The following is an 18365-nucleotide window of genomic DNA, read 5'->3' as shown; positions in this document are numbered from 1 at the left end:
TGCCAGGCATGGTAGCTCACAGCTGTAATCTCAGCACTTGAGAGACGGAAGCCCGAGTACAGGTGTGAGTTCGATTCCAGTCTTGGCTATAGAGTGAGCTCCTGTTTTAAAACAAACAAAAAATATAATTCTAGCCTTGTAACAGAGGAATACATTAGCATATTGTTATTGTTGCTGCCATTAAATTGGAGCTTCCAGGATTTGCAAATATTTTTTTCTTTCTCTTTTAGACTTCAATGAGAGTTCCCAAGTTCCTGAGCGCCCCCCTAAACCATTCCCCCGGAGAATCAACTCTGAACGAAAAGCAAGTAGCTATCAGCATGGTGGAGGTGCCACTGCTAATCCTGCTGCCATCGCTCCCTCCCCACAGCTCTCAAGTGAGATTGAGCGCCTCATGAGTCAGGGCTACTCCTACCAGGACATTCAGAAAGCTTTGGTCATTGCCCACAACAACATTGAGATGGCTAAAAACATCCTCCGGGAATTTGTTTCTATTTCTTCTCCTGCCCACGTAGCTACCTAGCACATCTCTCCTTGCCATGGATTCGGAGGACCCATGAGCCGGGCTCTTACTCAAGGAGCACCTAGGAAAGCAGTGACTTCTTTTGGAACATCACAGTGAGGTCCTGCCTTTTCTGTGGGTATCGACACCCATGGTTCCAAGATTTCAAAGCAGTGGAATGAAAATGGAGCAGCTGGTGTGTTTCACTCTTACATTGGTCTGAAGAGTGTGTTTGTAGTCCTTCAGTTCCCAGTAGGAGAGCGTGAGTTTTTATTAAATGGTAGCCCATCCCTGCAACTGTACAGAAAGCAGTAGAAATGCTGTTCTGTAGCCCTAGTTAAAGATTTAAGACTTTCCTGTTAAGGGTGTGTATGTGGTCTGTCTGTGTGTCCTCTGATTATAAGATTATCCTGCTGTGTGTGAATCCAGGCAGGGAGTTAGCACAAGAGCTTCAGGAAAGAATCTGAAGACTCCCATCTACTGTGGTATTGCACCTGGCCCTGCTGGATGTTACAACCTCAACACTCCCCTTTGGCTTAGATTATCATGTGCTTAGCTAAGTCTTACCATGTTAGAATACCCTCTGTCCTTTACCCTTGAGATTCCTTACCCTATCCTTTCCTCATTGGTGTTCTCTGGCTTGCTGTGACCTGAAGCCAAGCAGCTTACAGGATGTTTTTTCTGACGTCTGATGGTATTGGTTTGTTTGGTAGAATAAGTGGGAAGGAAAGTACTGTTCTGTGGTTACAATTATGACTGATGCTAACAGCTAACACTGGTCACTCCAAAGTGCTGTTTCTATAGGAACGTTGAATTTGTTAAAATAAGATGTTTGAATTCTCCTAATTACCTAATGACTGGTTTGAAATAGAGGCCTTCATATACATTCCATGTGTTCCCCGGGAAATAGTCTGTGGGAGTCTGTTGCCTTGGTGCCAGGTTTCCGATGTAGGTCCTGAGTCTTTCTACCTAACAGGAACAGAAGAACATTTGTTTCCAGGGTGGCTTTCCAGCCCAAATACCATGGAGCTTTTAGGAAGCTTCAGTCACATACTATTTAGATTTACAAAATAAATCAGTAAGGACTTGCCTATTCAGTCTTTCTTGCCAGTGGTTAATTTCAGCTGAGGAATTTCTCCCTTGAATAGAAGTGAGGTTAGCCTTTCAGAAATGATTTCTTTCCTCACCCTCTAAGGGGTAGGGATAACCCTAATTACCTTACGGCATTTGCTAATGACTAGCGCCTTTCCTGCATTGCTTCCACCCAGTGACTTGGTTGTTCATGTGCCTAGGGCTTTGGGAATGATTTCTCTTTCTCCTTCCTTGCCCTTATATTGGGTCCTACATATAATCACTGTATCATCCACAGTGTTCACATCATTCATTGAAATCTTTCAGTCAAAGACAGTTTGGGACATTATAGTAGTTTCTGTATTTACAAGTTTATCTAGATTTGGAGTCAGTTTGGAGACATTTTTCCCAGTTACTGTTACAACCCCTTGGGTTTAGTTAGTTCTCTGCCTGGAGTCTTGCTGACTTCCCTGGCAACATTGTCCTTTCTCCTGTCACATGCAAATTGTTTTTTGCATGAATCCACTCTATCCTTTATGTTCAGACAGAATTGGCCCACTAAGATTACACTTTCTTTCTAGTCTTAACATCTTTGCAACTAAAACCTTTTGAACTCTCTTGGTTTCTGGATGCTTCAAGGTCTTAAGGTTTTATCCACTTGCCTCAGAGCTACTTGTGTTCCCAGGGCAGACTGCTATTCCAGTACTTTATGTGAATTTGCCATGGTTACCCAGGGTCTCCTCTACATAGCGGTAAATAGGAAACAATAGCTTATAGCTTATCATCCACCTCAAAAAAAGCTCCAATTTTGTGTTCCTTTGAACATTGAAAGCCTAAGCCAGGCTTGGTCACATGTGCCTCTACTCTCAGTACTAGGGAGATGGTGGCAAGATGATGAGAAGTTCAGGACCAGCTCAAAGCTGCTCGAACCACTGTTTCAAAACAAACAACGGGGCTTGAATAGATGGCTCATGGGTTAAGAGTAGCTGTTCTTGTAAAGGACGCAGATTTGGTTCCCAGCACCATGCGGCAGCTCAAAACCATTTGTAACTCCAGATCTAGAGGGATCTGGTGCCTTCTTCTGACCTCTGTGGGCTCCAGGCACATACATGGTGTGCATACATACATGCAGATAAAACATAAACATAAAATTAAAGAAATATTTTTTAAAAAGTATAAAAAACAAAAATTTGAAGGCCTCAACAGAGAACTTGGAAAAGGTTGCAGGCCTAGTCTCTCTGTATTGTAGTATTTCTTTCCTTGCAGATATTGCCCACTATGTGAAGATCTATCAAGAAAATAAATCATTGGCTATGTACCTTCTGCCTTTTCTGTGTATCCAAGTCTTCTGTGGAGCACTAAGGATATAGCTCAGTTGGTAGAGTTGTCTAGCATTCACAAAGCCATGGTTCAGCCCCACACTGCACAGAACAAATGGTGCTGAGGTACACCTCCAGTCCCTAGCACTCAGGAGCTGAAGACAGAGCATTAGAAGTTCAGGGCCACTCTTGCCTACATAGCAAGTTTGAAGCTAGCTTGGGCTGCATGAAACCCTGCCTCCAAAAGAAAACAAAAACCAGATCTGTGGCAATTACTGTCCCTACTACCTAGGGAAATGACAGTTTTGTCCTGCTCTCTGTTGAGTGCCCGTTTGAGCTCTGAAAGGGGTGTTGAGTGGGGGTGAGTGGCCGTTTGGTCCCTATGGTGGACAGGCATATGTTTGATTAGCTTGGGTGTTGGTTTATTAGATGTATATCTGTAGGCATCAAGGATTGAGACCATCATATGTAGGCCTTTCCTTTGGCCCCAGGACATGCTGGGGCCTGTGCCTGATATTACTAGGTAGCCTTAGGGAGGTTTCATGCCACTCATTTTGAAAATAGTCTCCAAAATTGAATTTCTTTTTCTTTTGAAGGCACCAATAACCCATTCTTCTTTTTCCATTTGGATAGTAAGTTTTAATTCCTTGGCTCTTCCTCTAAGTTTACCTAAAATTGCTCTTTCATAAATAATCTAGTTTAGGTTTTGCTATTTTTGGCAAGCCCATCCTCTTTTTCTGCTCTATGTTACAATTACGAAAAAAGCTTTAACGTTTTCCTATTCCTCAACCTCATTAGGCTATTTTATTCAACAGAGACCATTGCTTTCTCTGTGTCTTTCTAAATTGCTTTGCATGCCACTTTATTGATGGATCACTGTCTCGCCAGGACTCAAGGGAAGACTTTTCTAGTTCAGCCCCAGGACTAGACTCCTCTAACTGCCCTCCCACTGTTCTTCTAAAGTGAAAAGTTCTTACAATGTTTTTAAAATCCTGTGGGTTCTGAAATATACCTCCTAGTTAGCAGACTGGGCAGCTCTTGACCTCAGCCTTTGTATGTTAGTATTTATTTAAGCAGTAAATTGACCCTGGCTGACCATTCTCTTTCACTTCTTCCCCTCTTCCTCCTCCAGCCCCTCCCTGCATACTCTGCCATTTTGTCTTTCTCTTTCAATTCTCAGACATCCCTTCACTGGACAACGTAGTACTGTCATAGTAGTGCTGGCATCCTTTGGCTGTTCTGTGGGGTATGGGATGGATAAGAGTCACTGTTCTTCATATTTAAAATATTTATTTCCTCTGTGGGAAAGAAAATGTGTTTTATGGTTCAAGTAGCAATCTTACAAGTTAATTTTTATATATAACTTGCTTGCAGACCAAACCAGGAATCAGCTGTGTATTCATTTTATGGCACCATTAACAGGATTTAGTCTTTTTGTGATGATCAGCCATGGTGTTAATGCTGAATGTTCTACCTCACATCATGAGAATCAGAAGGCTGCAGGCCTTCTCAGACTTTCCTTCTTTCCATTGGCCTTTCTGACTCTAGAATAATCACTCTACTGAATAGATTATTCTAACCACTGTCCTGGCTATAACCATTTTATAATTTCTACAAATATTGGAGTGATTACTATGTGTCAGAAATGTCAGCTGTCTGTTCTTCCCTGCCACCTCATGGTGGTTTACTGGTGTTGGGAAGTTAAGCATGGGCTGTCCTTAACTCTTTTTGCATTTGACTATACATGTGTTTATTCACAACTCTTTTGTATAGAGTTATTTGTCCTTAATAGCGCTGTCTTGCTTAAAATTAGCCCAAGACTTTCCCATTAACCCCTGTTGTCTTTCTGTAGCCTTGATAATATTTGGGAGATTCTGTTGTGTATACCTCATGGATTATCCTTTTTTGCTACAAATTTCATAATCTCTTGAGTGGGTTGAGGGTCCACTGACTGAGAGTTGCACAGTAGAGCACTAATGCTTAAGCAAAGCTCGCTGCAGTCTGCTTTCCAATCCAGTGCCTTTATCTTTTCACTGAGCTGCTTTTGTCCCGGGTCCTTCTTGTTGGAAAGGTTTTTGTTTTTACCCTTCTGGGACCTGTCACTATCTCCCGTACAATTTGGGATTTCTTTTCTACTCTTTAGCAATCTGTGTCATAATTCTGTCTTAGGATAGGTGGAAGGGTTGGGAAAGGGTGAGGCCCTTATTCTCAGGAGCTGGTCAGGAACTGAGCCTGGATTCTGTCCTCACAAACCTTTCCAGTGCGGGCAGCTTATTAAAGGTACCAGAGCCTTACTGCTGACCTTATCATCTGGCACTTGAAGCTTCAAAATTCAACAGAAGTACTCTAGCACTACACAGAGCATCTGGAGTCAACTGTGATCTCAGTCACACACGGGCAGTCCTTCTGTAGGAATACACACAGCCATTTGATGCATGGGAGACTTGGTTCTTGTATATTACTGGCTGGAAAACTTAGACTTAATCCCTACGTATACTTCACAGCATATTAGTATATACCCCAAAATAGGTACCCTTGACTTTAGTTTACTTGATCTTCTTACAATGAATGTGGTTCTTTAGAAACATTCAATAATTCTTGCAAAGAACAAGAGAAAATTAAACCTAATGATTCCATGGGTCAGAACAGGCACCCTGAGGAGTCTGTGCTGAGCTGTATCTCCTGAGGGTATCTGTTCACCAAGCTGGAATTCTTGGAGCGAGCCTGTCTTTGGAAGTAGCATTAGGGATTTTAGACCAGCCTCAGATACATTGCAAGGTGACGATGAGACTGGACTCTTGAGTGTCTTGCCTGTTCATGAAGAATATTTTCTCCTCTTCATTTCCAGCAACAGGGAAAGCAGCGACACCATCTGGTGCATGAGTGGAGGTACTCTCCTCAAGTTCGAGTTCCTAATGGAATAGCTTCCCTGCCAGTGACTCTTCTGGTTCTCCCGCTGTAGTTTCCTTTATGTCTGGTAGTTTGAAGGTGCAGTCTTTCATTTTGGGAAGGTCATGGAGGCAGGAACATGAGGTAGCTGCAAGCAGAAGGACAGTAATACTTAAGTTATGTTCTTAAGAAAGAATACACTCAGTGAGATTCATACCCGCACTGGGCCTTACAGGAAGAACAGAGAGATTGTGGCAGATTGAGAGCCTCCAAGAAGAGATCTGCAAAGGGACTTCCATGCTGGAAGCACAGTTTCTGTTCTGCTGTTCATCTGGAAAGGTGAAGTTGAAGAAATCACCCCCTTACCCCTCCCCCTTTTCCGGCCTTTTGAGGATAGGGTTTCTCTGTGTAGCCCTATGCGCCCTGGAACTTGGCTCTGGAGATCAGGCTGGCCTTAAACTCAGAGATCTGCCTCTGGAGTGCTGGGATTAAAGGCGTGTACCACCGCCCAGCTGGAAATACCTATTTTTAACTTACCCAGAGTCACTATCATCTTTGCTTCTTCATTTCTTCCTTTTTTTCTCCTTAGAGTCTTGGCACCCAAGATTGTTTTCCCCCACTCATGAGGCTGTTCTAGTCTGTTCTTGGGTAGCATTTCTTAGCCTCCGCTCAACCTCGGATCTTCTTCGATGTTACTTAGAGTGCAGATCCCGCTTCCACTGTAGCCACTTTAGGCTTGGCTCTCTTCTGGTTTTAGTGCTGAATACCTGTTCATTCTGTGGGCTTTTGACCAGTCTCTTGCATTTCCATCCTCCTTGTTTCTCTTTCTGTGAGGGAGCCTGCAGTGATGTACTTAACTCTGCTTTCCTAGGAACCTTCGGATATTTGCCAGGATATAGATATTTTCAATGTCAAATAGAGCTTATTCTGTGAGCTCCTTAGACAAGCTACCTGTATCTTCCCTGTCTGGTTGCTTTTTCTCTAGTCCTGTAATAAGTGTGTGGTGGGTTTTGTTTGCTTGGGGTATTTTTCTCTTTCTTTTTTTCTTTTAAGATCAACATCAGAATGAGGGATATTTTTCTTTTAGGGGTGGGGTGCGGGGAGTAAAGCTATGCTTCTGCTTACCTGGATCCTTGGACTCCCATCTTAGAGCCTGCCCTGCATTTTAAGGCATATCACACATACTACCCTGCTTTTAACTTCTAAATATTCAAGTCATTTGATATACACAGAAGTAACCTACTAATCCAAAGATAGACATTGAGGCTCATGGAAAGGGCGAGAGAGCAGAGTGCTCATTTGATGTCTAGGCTCCTGAATGAAGGAGGAGAGGGATAGTAGTGCCGTGTGCCTTCAGCGTCCCAGGAGATCTGGGATGCTTGCAAGGGAAAGTACCAGTATTTCTTGGTTCTAGTAAGGAGCACAAGACTTAAGAAATAGAGATACAAGGAAAGGGAGAGCCTACACATTGTTCTGTGCCTGATGAAGAGCACCATGGGAAGGGCCAGCTGCTAGCCAACAGCTGCTTAGGGATCGTACAGCGTCTTCCCTGTTTTAGTGCTTGAGAAAAATGTGGCTGACCACTCCTTGTGTTGTACAGAACCTAGGCTGAGCGCCAGCCTCAGATCTACTAATCTGGCAGCTGAACAAATCAACCAAGAGTTGCGAGCACCTGGTTCTGCAGTCCTGATTCAGTCCCACAACTGAATGTGAGAGGCAAACCTCCACATTGCCTCCAAGTTTTCTTCCCTCTAAAACAGAATGGAAGCCAGAGAAGAGGATTGCACAATGAATGCTGTGTACAGCTCCTTAGGCTCACACTGCCTCCCGACATAGGCCCAGAAGTGGGGTGTGTGGTTGCTGTTGCTCCTTCCCCACAACCTCTCACCCAGTAGTGGAGAGGGTGACCATGTTTTGGCTGTCTTGAAGTGGTAAGAGGATTGCAGGCCCTGAATGCTTTCTTGGCCTCTCCCCTGGTGTCTGGGTTAGTGAGCCCGCCCTGCAGTGCAGAGAGAGGAGCCGCCTCCTGACCTAGTCAGCACCCTTAAGTGGGAAGTCTGACCTCTGCTGAGAGGTGCTGGGCATGGCAGCTGTGAGGTACCTCCTCCATCTGCTTTCTGGCTGTGCTGACTTGGGATTTTTAACCTTATATATCTTTTTCCTTTATTCAAAACAAAACAATTTTTAGCACACTGAAAAAAAAAAAGCCAAATGTTTTGTGCCTTTCTAAGGCAGCGCTGTATCCCAGGCTGCATTTTAGGACTTAATATGGAAATACCAGAGTCTGAGCTCCTCTACCTGGAATCTCGTTAGCCCTAGAGTCTTGGGGACAAGGATATCTGGCTGGAGAGGTGGCACATAGGTGCCTATAGTCTCCTTTCTCTGCCATGAGGCTTCTTTGGGAAAGAGCAGCACTTTATCTGGCATCGCTTGGTTGGTTCCAGGCAGCAGTTAGCGCTCCACTGCTCCTGATGTCCTGCTCCCGCAGCCTCCTGGAAGAGTTTCCTGCCACGTGGAGCTGAGGGCTACCCTCCTGGAAGGGGAGATGGTTTATTTGTTGTTTTTCGTTTTGCTGGATCTTGAGCCAGCTTCAACCTCCTGCCTCTCCTCAGACTTGGCTTTCCCTTCATTTGAAGACTTCATCCTTAAAGCATTAAGTGGCTGGTGCCCTTCAGGGTCTGATTGCCCCCAGGGAGAGGCCATGGAACCCAGAAGCCTGTCATCCATACTGTCAGAGGTTTCAACCACAGTTTTCTTACCCTCCTTTTTCCCATTTCTCCCCTGCCTGTAGCTAACAAAGAGTGGGGGATAGAAACAGTTCTTTTTAAGGTCCTCCTCAGTCAAGATTTTAAAATTCTTGACTTGGGTGGGGCAAGAGAGAACTTAATATTTTCCCCAGAATAGAGTCCCAATTTGTATATCAGTGTTATGAAACAAAACACACTTAGGTGAGATTCTCGTGGACTATTTTTTAAATGTCATTAATATAAAAAGATTTCTATTAGCAGTATTTAATCATTCTCTAAAGAGCAGACAGAGGTAAATACTCCTGCAGAGTAGCGGAGCTTTAAGACTCGTTCTCTCAAGTCCATGTTGTTTTGCCAGTGTACTGATGTGTAGAGGTCTGTTATACTAATTAGAGGTCTGTTATACTAATGTTATTTATTAATTTTTTTCATTTCCATACAGTTAACTAAAGAGCTTTTTCAAACACCCATGTCTGTAAAAAATATTTTTAAATAAAATTTCTTTTGTTGTAGCACACTTGAGTTCTGTCGCATCTGGGGCTGGGGTTAATACACGGGGCAGCTTTGAGACCAATGGCAGTGAAAAAGGTGATGGGGTACACAACAGGGGCATAGCTGTCAGTTAGCACTGAGCAGCATGCGGTTCAGCTCTGGATGCTTTAGAGGTAAAGGGACAGTCTTCTGAGAGCCTGTCACTCCTGTGATGACACCTGTGATTCTGGAAGAATCCATGATGAATGGGAAGCGCATCAAGCTTTTGGGACGATAACACTTTATTTTTCTAACACACATAATATATAAAAGGAAACAATTTGCAAATTTACAGACAAAACCATATATATATATATTTGTATGTATGTATGTACACACACACACACACACACTTACAGATGCACACATACTCCAATAGCTCTTGCCAGGCCAGGTTTTCATCTCTAAGTACCATTCTCCCACTTAGACTCTCCTGGGATCTGGGCCCATAAACTCGCATGTAGAAATTTGGTACTAACCTACCTATGAGCTTAATCCCCATACCAGTAGACCTCCTCTGTCCCATCGCTTCTCTTTCAGTCTCCCATTCTCCACTGAGGAAGCAGGAAGCTCAGGCTCAGTAAATAGCCTTCACTCAAAGGAACAACAGTGCTGAGCTTCCTAACTCACCGACTAAAGGATTACCACCAAGCCCTGACTTCTGCCCAAAGGAAAAATATCCCCAAAATCCCTGAAAGAGCAGCAGGCAGGCAGGCAGGCACAGAAGCAGTGCTGCAGCTGCCTCTGGACTGTGGGCCTCTCTCGAGGAGCAATGTGAACAGTGTATGTGACCACATGTCTAGGTCCTACATCATGTGATACAGCCTGTGAGGGGAGAACACCTGCTCAGAGGGGCAGGCCCACGCAGCTGATGGCAGAAGATGGATATGCAGCCTTTGGCTGTGTACAGAAAAAATCCATTTGGGAAAAGGGGATGAGGGGACAAAACCCTTCCCATTTCTGGGAGACTGAGGCTCCCAGTCACTTGGGATAAACATTACTCAGTGGACACAAAGGAGGACTTGGTCTCTAAAGCCAGGCCTCCATGGCCAAATGAGATCCTCCAAATGGCGCTTGTCCCAGTTCTTGGCCCTCTGGACCTGAGTGGGAGTCTTCCCTGCTGTCCCTTTAGCTTGGGGTGAAGACTGAGCAGGGAGCCGGAAACATTGATGAGTCAGCTAATGCCTCAGATCGATGTATTTCTCTCCCTGAAAGGGGAAGAGAAACAACCAGAACATGAAGAACCATGGGGTTCACAGCATGAACACCAAAATGAGAGATAATGAAGCAAAAGCTGATGAATTTGCAACAGCCTTGAGGCAAGCAGCAGAAATGGGAAGGGGACAAGAAAAGATAGATGTCCCCCAACTATCTGCAGTGGGGAAAGAGGCTATGCTTTTAGCAGAAAATAGGGTGGGGCTTCGCTGTCTTTCTCCAGGGTCCCTCCACCATGGGCCTTGTCCTGCCATTGTCAGTAATGTAAGGCAGGATGGGCCTGCTCCCCATCTCCAACCAAGGAGGAAGGATAGAAAGAGTTACTGTTCAGGAACAAGTACCATCAGCCCACTACCCCGATTCCTGGCCTCAGGAGCTGCCTCCTACCTGGTCTCCTGGAGCCCTCTTGTCACCGGTGCTGCCCTGTAGGAGAGCCATCTCTTCTGGGAGCTTATCTGACTTAACTTCAACTACAAATTCACTCTTACGAGTCGGGGGTAGCGTGCTGGGAGGAGGGAGGTGAGAGGTTGGCAACTCGGGGGACAAGGGAAGGGAGAGCCTTTAGGGATGAATACTCTACGGTGCTGGGGCCAGCTCAGGAAGGGAGAACCCGAGGAGGTGTGGCGGATGGTCCTTGGGCAATGGGCGGTACGAAAGGTCCAGTTTCTGCTCTCAAGGGTAAGTGGACACTAGGTAGAGGAGGTTCCTTATGAGGTAGCAAGCTGGACAGCCAAAAATGGGGAGGGATTGAGGGCCATGAGCCTGGCTTACATCTCTTGTTTTCCTGAGCGTCCACACGGCAGTTTGCCCTTCTTGTAGAAGAAATAGAGGGTAGCACCCAGTACAGCAAGGACCAAGATACACACGATCACAGCCACAATGACCACACCTTTGCTCTCTGGCTGTGGCAGCTTTTTCTCTGTCAGACAAAGACACTTGTAGTCACTCCCTGCCCCAGGCTGCCACATCGCTGTTGCTGCCCCACCCTAGCCAGCCCAGGGTGACAGATGGGCTATTACTATTTCTTCACAGGGCAGAGTGGGAACCCTGGCAAAGGCCTGGCTTACCTGTGGAGGTGCTGTTGGCTCTGGTATGAGGACCGACTGTGGAGGTGCCGAGGCCAGTAGTCTGGCGGAAGTCGGGTGTGAGGGTGGTTAAAGTGACTAGGAGGCAGAGGAAGGGCTTGTTAGTAGAAGCGCACGTTAATGCCCTGGCCTGGGCATGCCCATCATTCTCGGCAGGGAGGCAGCTCTTACCCAGCTTGAGGATGATGGTGGTGGTATTTGAGCCCTTGGAGTTGGAGGCTGTACATTCTGCACCTGTCTCCAGCAGCTCTGGGGTCACAAGGACATTGAGGGTGCTCACAGCTGTCTGTGGATCTGGGTTCCATTCCGTTGCCTAGAAGGAAAGGGACAGCTCAGAGGGGGAGGATCTCCGGCCATGGCCTCAAAGCCTCGGCAGGGATTAAGGCAGGGATTAAGAGGACGTCTCACCGAGGCGTTAACATTCCAGGAGATGGTGGGCCGAGGATGTCCTGAAGCCTCACAAGACAGGTTCAGCACTGCATTCTCCTGCACCCACACCTTCCTCTCCTTTAACGCCATCCATGGGGACCCTTGAGGGAGGGAAGGGTTAGACCCCCAAATCGCCTTCTTCTACTTTCCCACCACAGCTCTCAGGGTGCCAGCTGACTTTTTTGACCTCCGACATCTCAAAGCCATCCAATTTGGGTTGATCGCTGTACAAAGGGCCTCACCAAAAATGCCCACGCTGACCAGCTGTGTGCGATTCAAGCCAGGAACACGAGGAACAGATGCCATGCAGAGATATTGTCCCCCTGCTCCCCGTTTCACGTTGTTTAGCTGGAGGACAGGCCCCTTGCCCAGCAGCTGGCCTGTCTAGGGGTGAGAGGTAGGTCAGGGGGGTCAGAAGGAGCAAGCTCGCACCCACAGTCTCAAGGCCATCTGTACCTTGTCTCTCAGCCACTCGAACTCAAGGTCCTGGTTACTCTCTGCCTCACAGGTCAGTGTGAGGCTGTCGCCTTCCTGGGCTTCAGGGGTAGCTGGATTCACTCGAACATCAGACACATCTGGAGGCATAGCAAAGTGTCAGCCTGAGCAGGCCCCTCAGATCCCCCTCATCTCAGGCTGAACCTCCATCCTTGTGCCTCACAGTTCACTAGCAGCTCCTGGGAGTCACTTGACAGGGTGATCATAGTTTCCAAGTCCAGGCTCTGACACTGGTAGAGCCCACTGTGTTGCCTCTGCGCAGGTTCCAAGACCAGGATACCGTTTTCATCGGTGGTCTCCTCCTCCATCTCCCCAGTGTTGGGGTTCTGGGAGAGGACAAGAGGGTGAGCTGATACCCCTCCAGCTGCTGTGTCTGCCTCTTTGCCTGTGCCCTTGCACACCCTCCATGCACCCACCGTGGAGCCCTCCGAACCTGCTTGTTGATAGTGAAGTCGGGCTGAGGGTTGCCGTCCGTCAGACACCTGATTTTCACATGGTCCCCTTCCTTCAGCAGTCCCTCAGGCTCTACTTCCACCCACACTTTTTCTGCAGGGTCTGTGTGGGCAAAAGCGAAGGCTCTCAGCCCAAGGCTTGGCCCCGAAATTTATGCAGAGGGACCAGCAAAAGTTCCTACCAGGCCCATCCCCCAAAACTAGAGGAGCAAGTCAAGACTTACAGAAAACAGGAACAGTGACCTCCTTAGATTCCTTCATGTGATTCCCACTGGGCAGCCGGTAGTTGAGTTCACAGTAAAATTGGGCATCTTTGTCCTCCTTAACTAGCTGTGCCTTCAGAACACTCTGCAAGGTGTACAAGCCACTGGACTCCACAATCTGTGACGACTGAATTTGGACACCTGGGCAGGAGGAGGGACGCAAGACTTGGCCTCAGCACCCCTCAGCCCCCAACTTCTCCCGGGGATTAGCAGGGAGATCTCTAAGGCAGAGGCCCATAGCCAAATACAAACTGGTGCCCCTTCAACTCAGCACTTTTATTGTTTGTTATCTGCCCTAAAAAGACATTTACACCTTAGTACATATATGAGGACATGTGCCAGGATCAACCCAGAGACAAAGGAAAATGGAGTCAGGCAAAAGGCTTAGTGGTAGCGCATGTTCTTAGCATGTGTAAGACCTTAGGTTCAAGCCTCAGAATCCAAAACAAAAGTCCAAAGTGACGAAAAATTGAGACATTACGTGCTAACAGGAGAATGGTAATAACCACATCATATTCAGTACGACAGCAGGAGGCAAAACGGGTCTATCTGACCAGACTGACCTGGACACATTACAAAAAGGGATGTGTGGCCACATCACCATGAAGGGCAGGGCTCCTCGGGCTCAGCACTATTGATGTTGTGGATCAGAATTAATTCTTTGTGGTGGGGCCACCTTGTGCGTTGTAGGATGCTGAGCTCTATTTTTGACCTCTACCTACCAGATGCCAATAGCAGCCTCTGAGTTTGTGCCCCCAGACACTGCCAAGTCTCCCTCAGATAGGTATGTATGCAAAATCACCCCTGGTGGAGACAGTAAAAAACACAAGCCTTGCTGGGCAGTGGTGGCGCACACCTTTAATCCCAGCACTCAGGAGGCAGAAGTTTCCTAAAGATCACTGTGAGTTCAAGGCTAGCCTGGTCTACAAAGGAGTTGCAGAACAGCCAGGACTACACAGAGAAACCATGTCTTGAAAAACCAACCCAAGCCGGGCGGTGGTGGCGCACGCCTTTAATCCCAGCACTCGGGAGGCAGAGGCAGGCGGATCTCCTTGAGTCGAGACCAGCCTGGTCTACAGAGCTAGTTCCAGGACAGGCTCCAAAACCACAGAGAAACCCTGTCTCGAAAAACAAAACAAAACAAAATAAAACAAAAAAAAAAAAAAAGAAAAAAGAAAAACCAACCCAAATCAATACAAAAGGTAAGCCTTGAGCCAGGGGTGGTGGTACATACATAGTATCCTAGCCCTTGAGTGACAGCAGTCAAAAGCCAGCCCGAGCTGTCTGAGTTCCTGTCTCCAAACACCACACAAAGCTCTACGCTGCAGCAAACATTGTGGAGGACAGAGAAATAAGAACAAAAGAAAATAACAGTTGACAGCAGAAGTCATCTCTGGGAGGAGTCAGCCAGAAAGGAATCCTAGCTTTTTATAGCTTAAAGTTTTCCCCCCAAAAAATTTTTTGTGGCTTGGTGGTACTGGTGCACGCCTTTAATCCAAGTACTTGGGAGGCCAAGGCAGGCAAATCTCTGTGAGTTTGCAGCCAGCCTGCTCTACAGAGCTAGTTCCAGGTCAGGCTCCAAAGCTACACAGAGAAACCCTTTCTCGAAAAGCAAACAAACAAAAAACAAAACAATGGAGAGAGAGAGAGAGAGAGAGAGAAAGAAATTGTGGGGCCTGAAGAGATGGCTCAGAGGCTCCAAAGCTACACAGAGAAACCCTTTCTAGAAAAGGAAACAAACAAAACACCAGGAAGAAAGAGAGAGAGAGAGAGAGAGAGAGAGAGAGAGAGAAATTGGGGGCCTGAAGAGATGGCTCAGGGGTTAAGAGCACTGGTTGTACTTCTAGAGGTTCTGAGTTCAAGTCCTAGCAACCACATGGTGGTTCACAACCATCTATAAGATCTGATGCCCTCTCTGGCATGCAGGTAGTATACATTTAGTTAGAGGCACTCATACATAAAATATAAGTAAATACATAAAAGGTAAATTTTTATGATGATTTTTTATGCATATGAATATTTTGCCTGAATGTGTATATGTGTACCACTTGCATGCCTTTTGCCCTGGAGGTCAAAAGAAGGCATCAGATCCTCTGGAACTGGAATTGTGGGTGGCTGTGAGCTGTCATGTGGATGCTCGGAACTGACCCGAGTCCTCTGCAAGAGCAACCAGTGCTCTTAACTGAGCCAACTCTCAGCTAAAGTCTGAATTGTTCAATAGCACATTACCTGTATGGGTTTTTTGATTCGGTGAAATTTCTAAGAGAACGCGCTAGGTGGTCCTCCAGAGCCTAGGCAGTAAGGGAGTACTCACGGTTCTCCTCCTCCTGCAGGGGCCGACCATTCTTGTACCAGATGACTTGAGGAATGGGGTACCCATTCCTCCCCACACAGGTAGCAACCTAAAGAGGACAGGATGGGAATCTCCTTGCTTCTGACAACCACCTCTGCCCCAGCTTAGCCCGTTCACCATCACTTGGCTTACTGTATCTCACCTCCCCAAGCTCTTGTCTGTCCACGTGGATGCCCACGGCATTGGCCTGGATGGTTGGCTCTTCTGGAGCTTCTACAACAGAAGGGAAACGAACCGAGAAATGGAAACCCATCTTTATATGGTCCACACTATCCGGAAGGCAGGAATGGGGGGACACTCACTGTAGACTTGGAGCTCAATGTAGTGATCCTGGAGCCGTGGCCGCTTGCTCTTGCAGAGGAATACACGCTCATCATGGGGAGTGACTTGACTCAGGGACAGAGCATCTCCTGGACCCTCCAGGCTAAGGCGGTGCTCGTATTCCCCAGGTTCATTCTGGCCCCGGCCCTGGCGCACACGGAAAATGGGTATCTGCCTCTCCTTGTGAATCTAAGGGCAAGGAGCAGAGAGACGAGTTACCTACCTGAGGGACAGTGTTTCCCACCTACCACGGCCCTCTGAAGCCCAGGCACTCACCAAAAACCAGTCCACGTGGCTGAAGTTGACTGAGGAATGCTGCGGTGGGCCACACTTCAGGTAGGCTGTGTGGCCCACTTCCACCTCCACCACGTCTGGTGTAGGTATAGGCTGTTTGTCCTCTCCTGGCACACCTGGGGAAGGGAGGCCCATGCCCAGGCAGCTTCGTCAGCCAGCTGCTCTGTCCTGTCCTGTCCCCTCTCCTCTCCTGGCTCACTGCAGCTGTTCCACTCCAAGGGTCTGGAGAGGGCCCTGACCTCTCTTTACCCTTAACTTCACAATGCCCACAACCCAACCTGGATCAGACCTCTCCCAGTGGAATATGGCCTGGAACATAGACAGAGTGACTGGGTGTCTCTTAAGAGAAACTGGCAGAGACACAGATAAGAAGAACATGGGCTCTGGGCCAAGAGGAAGGCCCCTTTGCTCCTGGGCCCCTTCCTAGTCCTGGTGAGCTCAGACTATGAGAATGCAAGGCATGTGCCAGGCTTGGGCACAACAGGCCCCTTTGTATCCCCACCTCCCCAGGGAAGACGTCACTATTCTACCCTCTGCCCCCCAAATCCTCTAGAAGACACGGTGGGCCAACTCTGGCCAGAGGCCACAATTCATACTCCAGAAGCAGCATGTCAAGGAATATTGCAATACAATCTGAAGACCCCATCCAAGTAAAGAGGGGTCAGAATCCCCTACAGGAGTTAGGTCAAGGACCAAAGAGTGGGCAGGAGTGACGCCAGTGGTACCAGCCCTTTGGGAAGGTGATGTCACTGGACACAATCTGGCTCGACACTGGGATGCCTGGATTATGTGGCTTCCAGGCTGGAGGTCAGGCAGGTGGGGTCGTTTTTACCCAAGAGGAACCTTGGATATCTGATTCTTTTCCGAGAGCCAGAAAAGCAGGGCAGAGTGAGGCTCTGTTTGCTGCGCTGCAACTGCCTAGCTGGCTTAGACCTTTCCCCAGAACTAAGGTCAGCCCGGGAGGCACTAGACTGGAGTACCCCAGGGACGAGGCTGGCACTGGGCAAGAGGCCAGCGAAGTGGGTAATGTCCAGTCCTCCCCTTTCCCAGCCCGACTAGTGGCTGGGACGGGATAAGAAGCCAAGAATAACACGCGACACCGCTGCGGGACGTGCAAAAGAAGCACGGACCCAGAAGCGTCTGTCTACGAGATGGCTCAAATAAAAGCTCCGAGGTGCCCCCGATGCTCTCTATCGGACTCTAGTCCCTAACATAAACTGTTTCTGTTGTAGAACTTCTCCATTCGTCGTCTGTCCCCTGTGATTCCGTCAAACCGGTAGGCGCGAGGCGAACCACAACACCCGCTGCTGCCCTTGCCAACGCCCAGCCCGAGCAGAAGCCACCTCCTCCCTCGCTCACCTCCAAGCTGGCCTGAGGCCCAGGCGGAGGGGGGGTGTCGGCGCCCCCTCCAACAAGGGAAACAGCTTTTTCCAGCAACAGGCGGGTGCAGAATGCACGGGTTGAGAATGCGCCCCAGCCGCGCCTCTGTCCCGGCTCCAGTCGCGGGCACCCAGAGCAAGCACCTGCGAGAGGCCGGCCCTAGAGTCCTGCAGAGGCTCGGCCCCACCCCTTCCCGCTTGCCGCTGCAGCCTCCTGGCTGGGTCCGTTACCAGAATTCTCTAAAACCTAGGCTGCAAATCCGCTGCAAAGAACTTGCACGCACGCGGAGCGCCTGGGAATTGGGGACTCTGACTAGAAGCGTCCGCCGGAGTACAGAGCCCTGGCCTCTGCCTGGCTGCTAGCTCTGATTTCCGGCACACTCCGGCTCCGTCGAAGACATCTCCCAACTCCCAACGCCTGGGTCCTGTGGGATGCGGGTCGGTTTCTCCCCCAACACACATGCACACACAAAGAACTCACCCGTGATGCGGCGACAGCAGCAGCAGGCTGCAAGCAAGAAGGCGCAGACCAGCCTGGGCAGCCCCATGCTTCCACGACGGAGGGAGAGAGCCAAGTGAGGAGCTCGCGGCTGTCGGGGGCTGACGTCAGGGGGGCGGGGGAGGGGACCCCGGGCGCCTCCCGGCCCCGCCCCACGCAGCCCCCCGCCCCCTCCCCGCGCCCTAGGGGGCGGGCCCGGGCGCTCCGGCTGGGAGCTGCGCCCCGTTCAAGGCTTGGAAGCCAACTCCCGCTTCCCAACCTCCTGGCTCGGAAAGGTTGAGGGGGGAATGACAGGTGTCCTGAGGCTCAAATGACTGGCCGAGGCGACAGAAGAAGCTGACCGGGTGGCCTTAGAGCCGTCCTGGACACAGTAGCAGCGCTCACTCGGGTTTAGCCACTACCAGCGGGTGTAGCCCCTGGGACCCTCAGGCAGAGAAACAGGAGGGCGGTGTCCCTGATGGGGGCCTCCCAGTCAGGCTCCTCTCTCTTCTGCCCTGCTTTGGAGGCATGGAGCTGGCCCT

General features: G+C 48.6%; 2 protein-coding genes across 5 annotated transcripts in view; one reads left to right on the top strand and one right to left on the bottom strand.

Moving 5' to 3' along the window:
- Positions 1-9043, top strand: part of Cbl (Cbl proto-oncogene) — an 87836-nt gene extending 78793 nt beyond the window's left edge. For both annotated transcript variants that reach the window (XM_041638742.1, XM_041638741.1), the window contains exon 16: positions 231-9043. In XM_041638742.1, coding sequence (XP_041494676.1) covers positions 231-523 — 293 coding nt within the window. In that variant the 3' untranslated portion in view covers positions 524-9043. The remainder of the gene's footprint in view (positions 1-230) is intronic.
- A 229-nt stretch (positions 9044-9272) lies between these two features.
- Positions 9273-17949, bottom strand: Mcam (melanoma cell adhesion molecule). Of its 3 annotated transcripts, XM_041638544.1 has the most exons (16): positions 17827-17949; positions 15949-16082; positions 15654-15861; positions 15494-15564; positions 15313-15400; positions 12960-13139; positions 12717-12838; positions 12447-12609; positions 12245-12363; positions 12031-12172; positions 11768-11889; positions 11531-11672; positions 11342-11437; positions 11046-11193; positions 10662-10779; positions 9273-10267 (listed from the first exon to the last, which is right to left on the bottom strand). In XM_041638544.1, exons 1-16 carry the CDS (start codon positions 17891-17893, stop codon positions 10238-10240), a joined length of 1950 nt encoding a protein of 649 aa, XP_041494478.1. In that variant the 5' UTR covers positions 17894-17949; the 3' UTR covers positions 9273-10237. The 3 variants fall into 3 exon arrangements, with proteins under 3 accessions (XP_041494478.1, XP_041494480.1, XP_041494479.1); XM_041638546.1 differs by lacking the exon at positions 10662-10779; XM_041638545.1 differs by lacking the exon at positions 11342-11437.
- Positions 17950-18365: the final 416 nt, after the last annotated feature.

This window comes from Microtus oregoni, unplaced genomic scaffold, assembly GCF_018167655.1.
Source record: "Microtus oregoni isolate MIOR12 unplaced genomic scaffold, Mior012 000055F_ref0000237, whole genome shotgun sequence".
NCBI classification, from domain to species: Eukaryota; Metazoa; Chordata; class Mammalia; order Rodentia; family Cricetidae; genus Microtus; species Microtus oregoni.
Note: the sequence above shows the minus strand (reverse complement) of the source record. Positions and strands in the feature narration are given on the sequence as shown.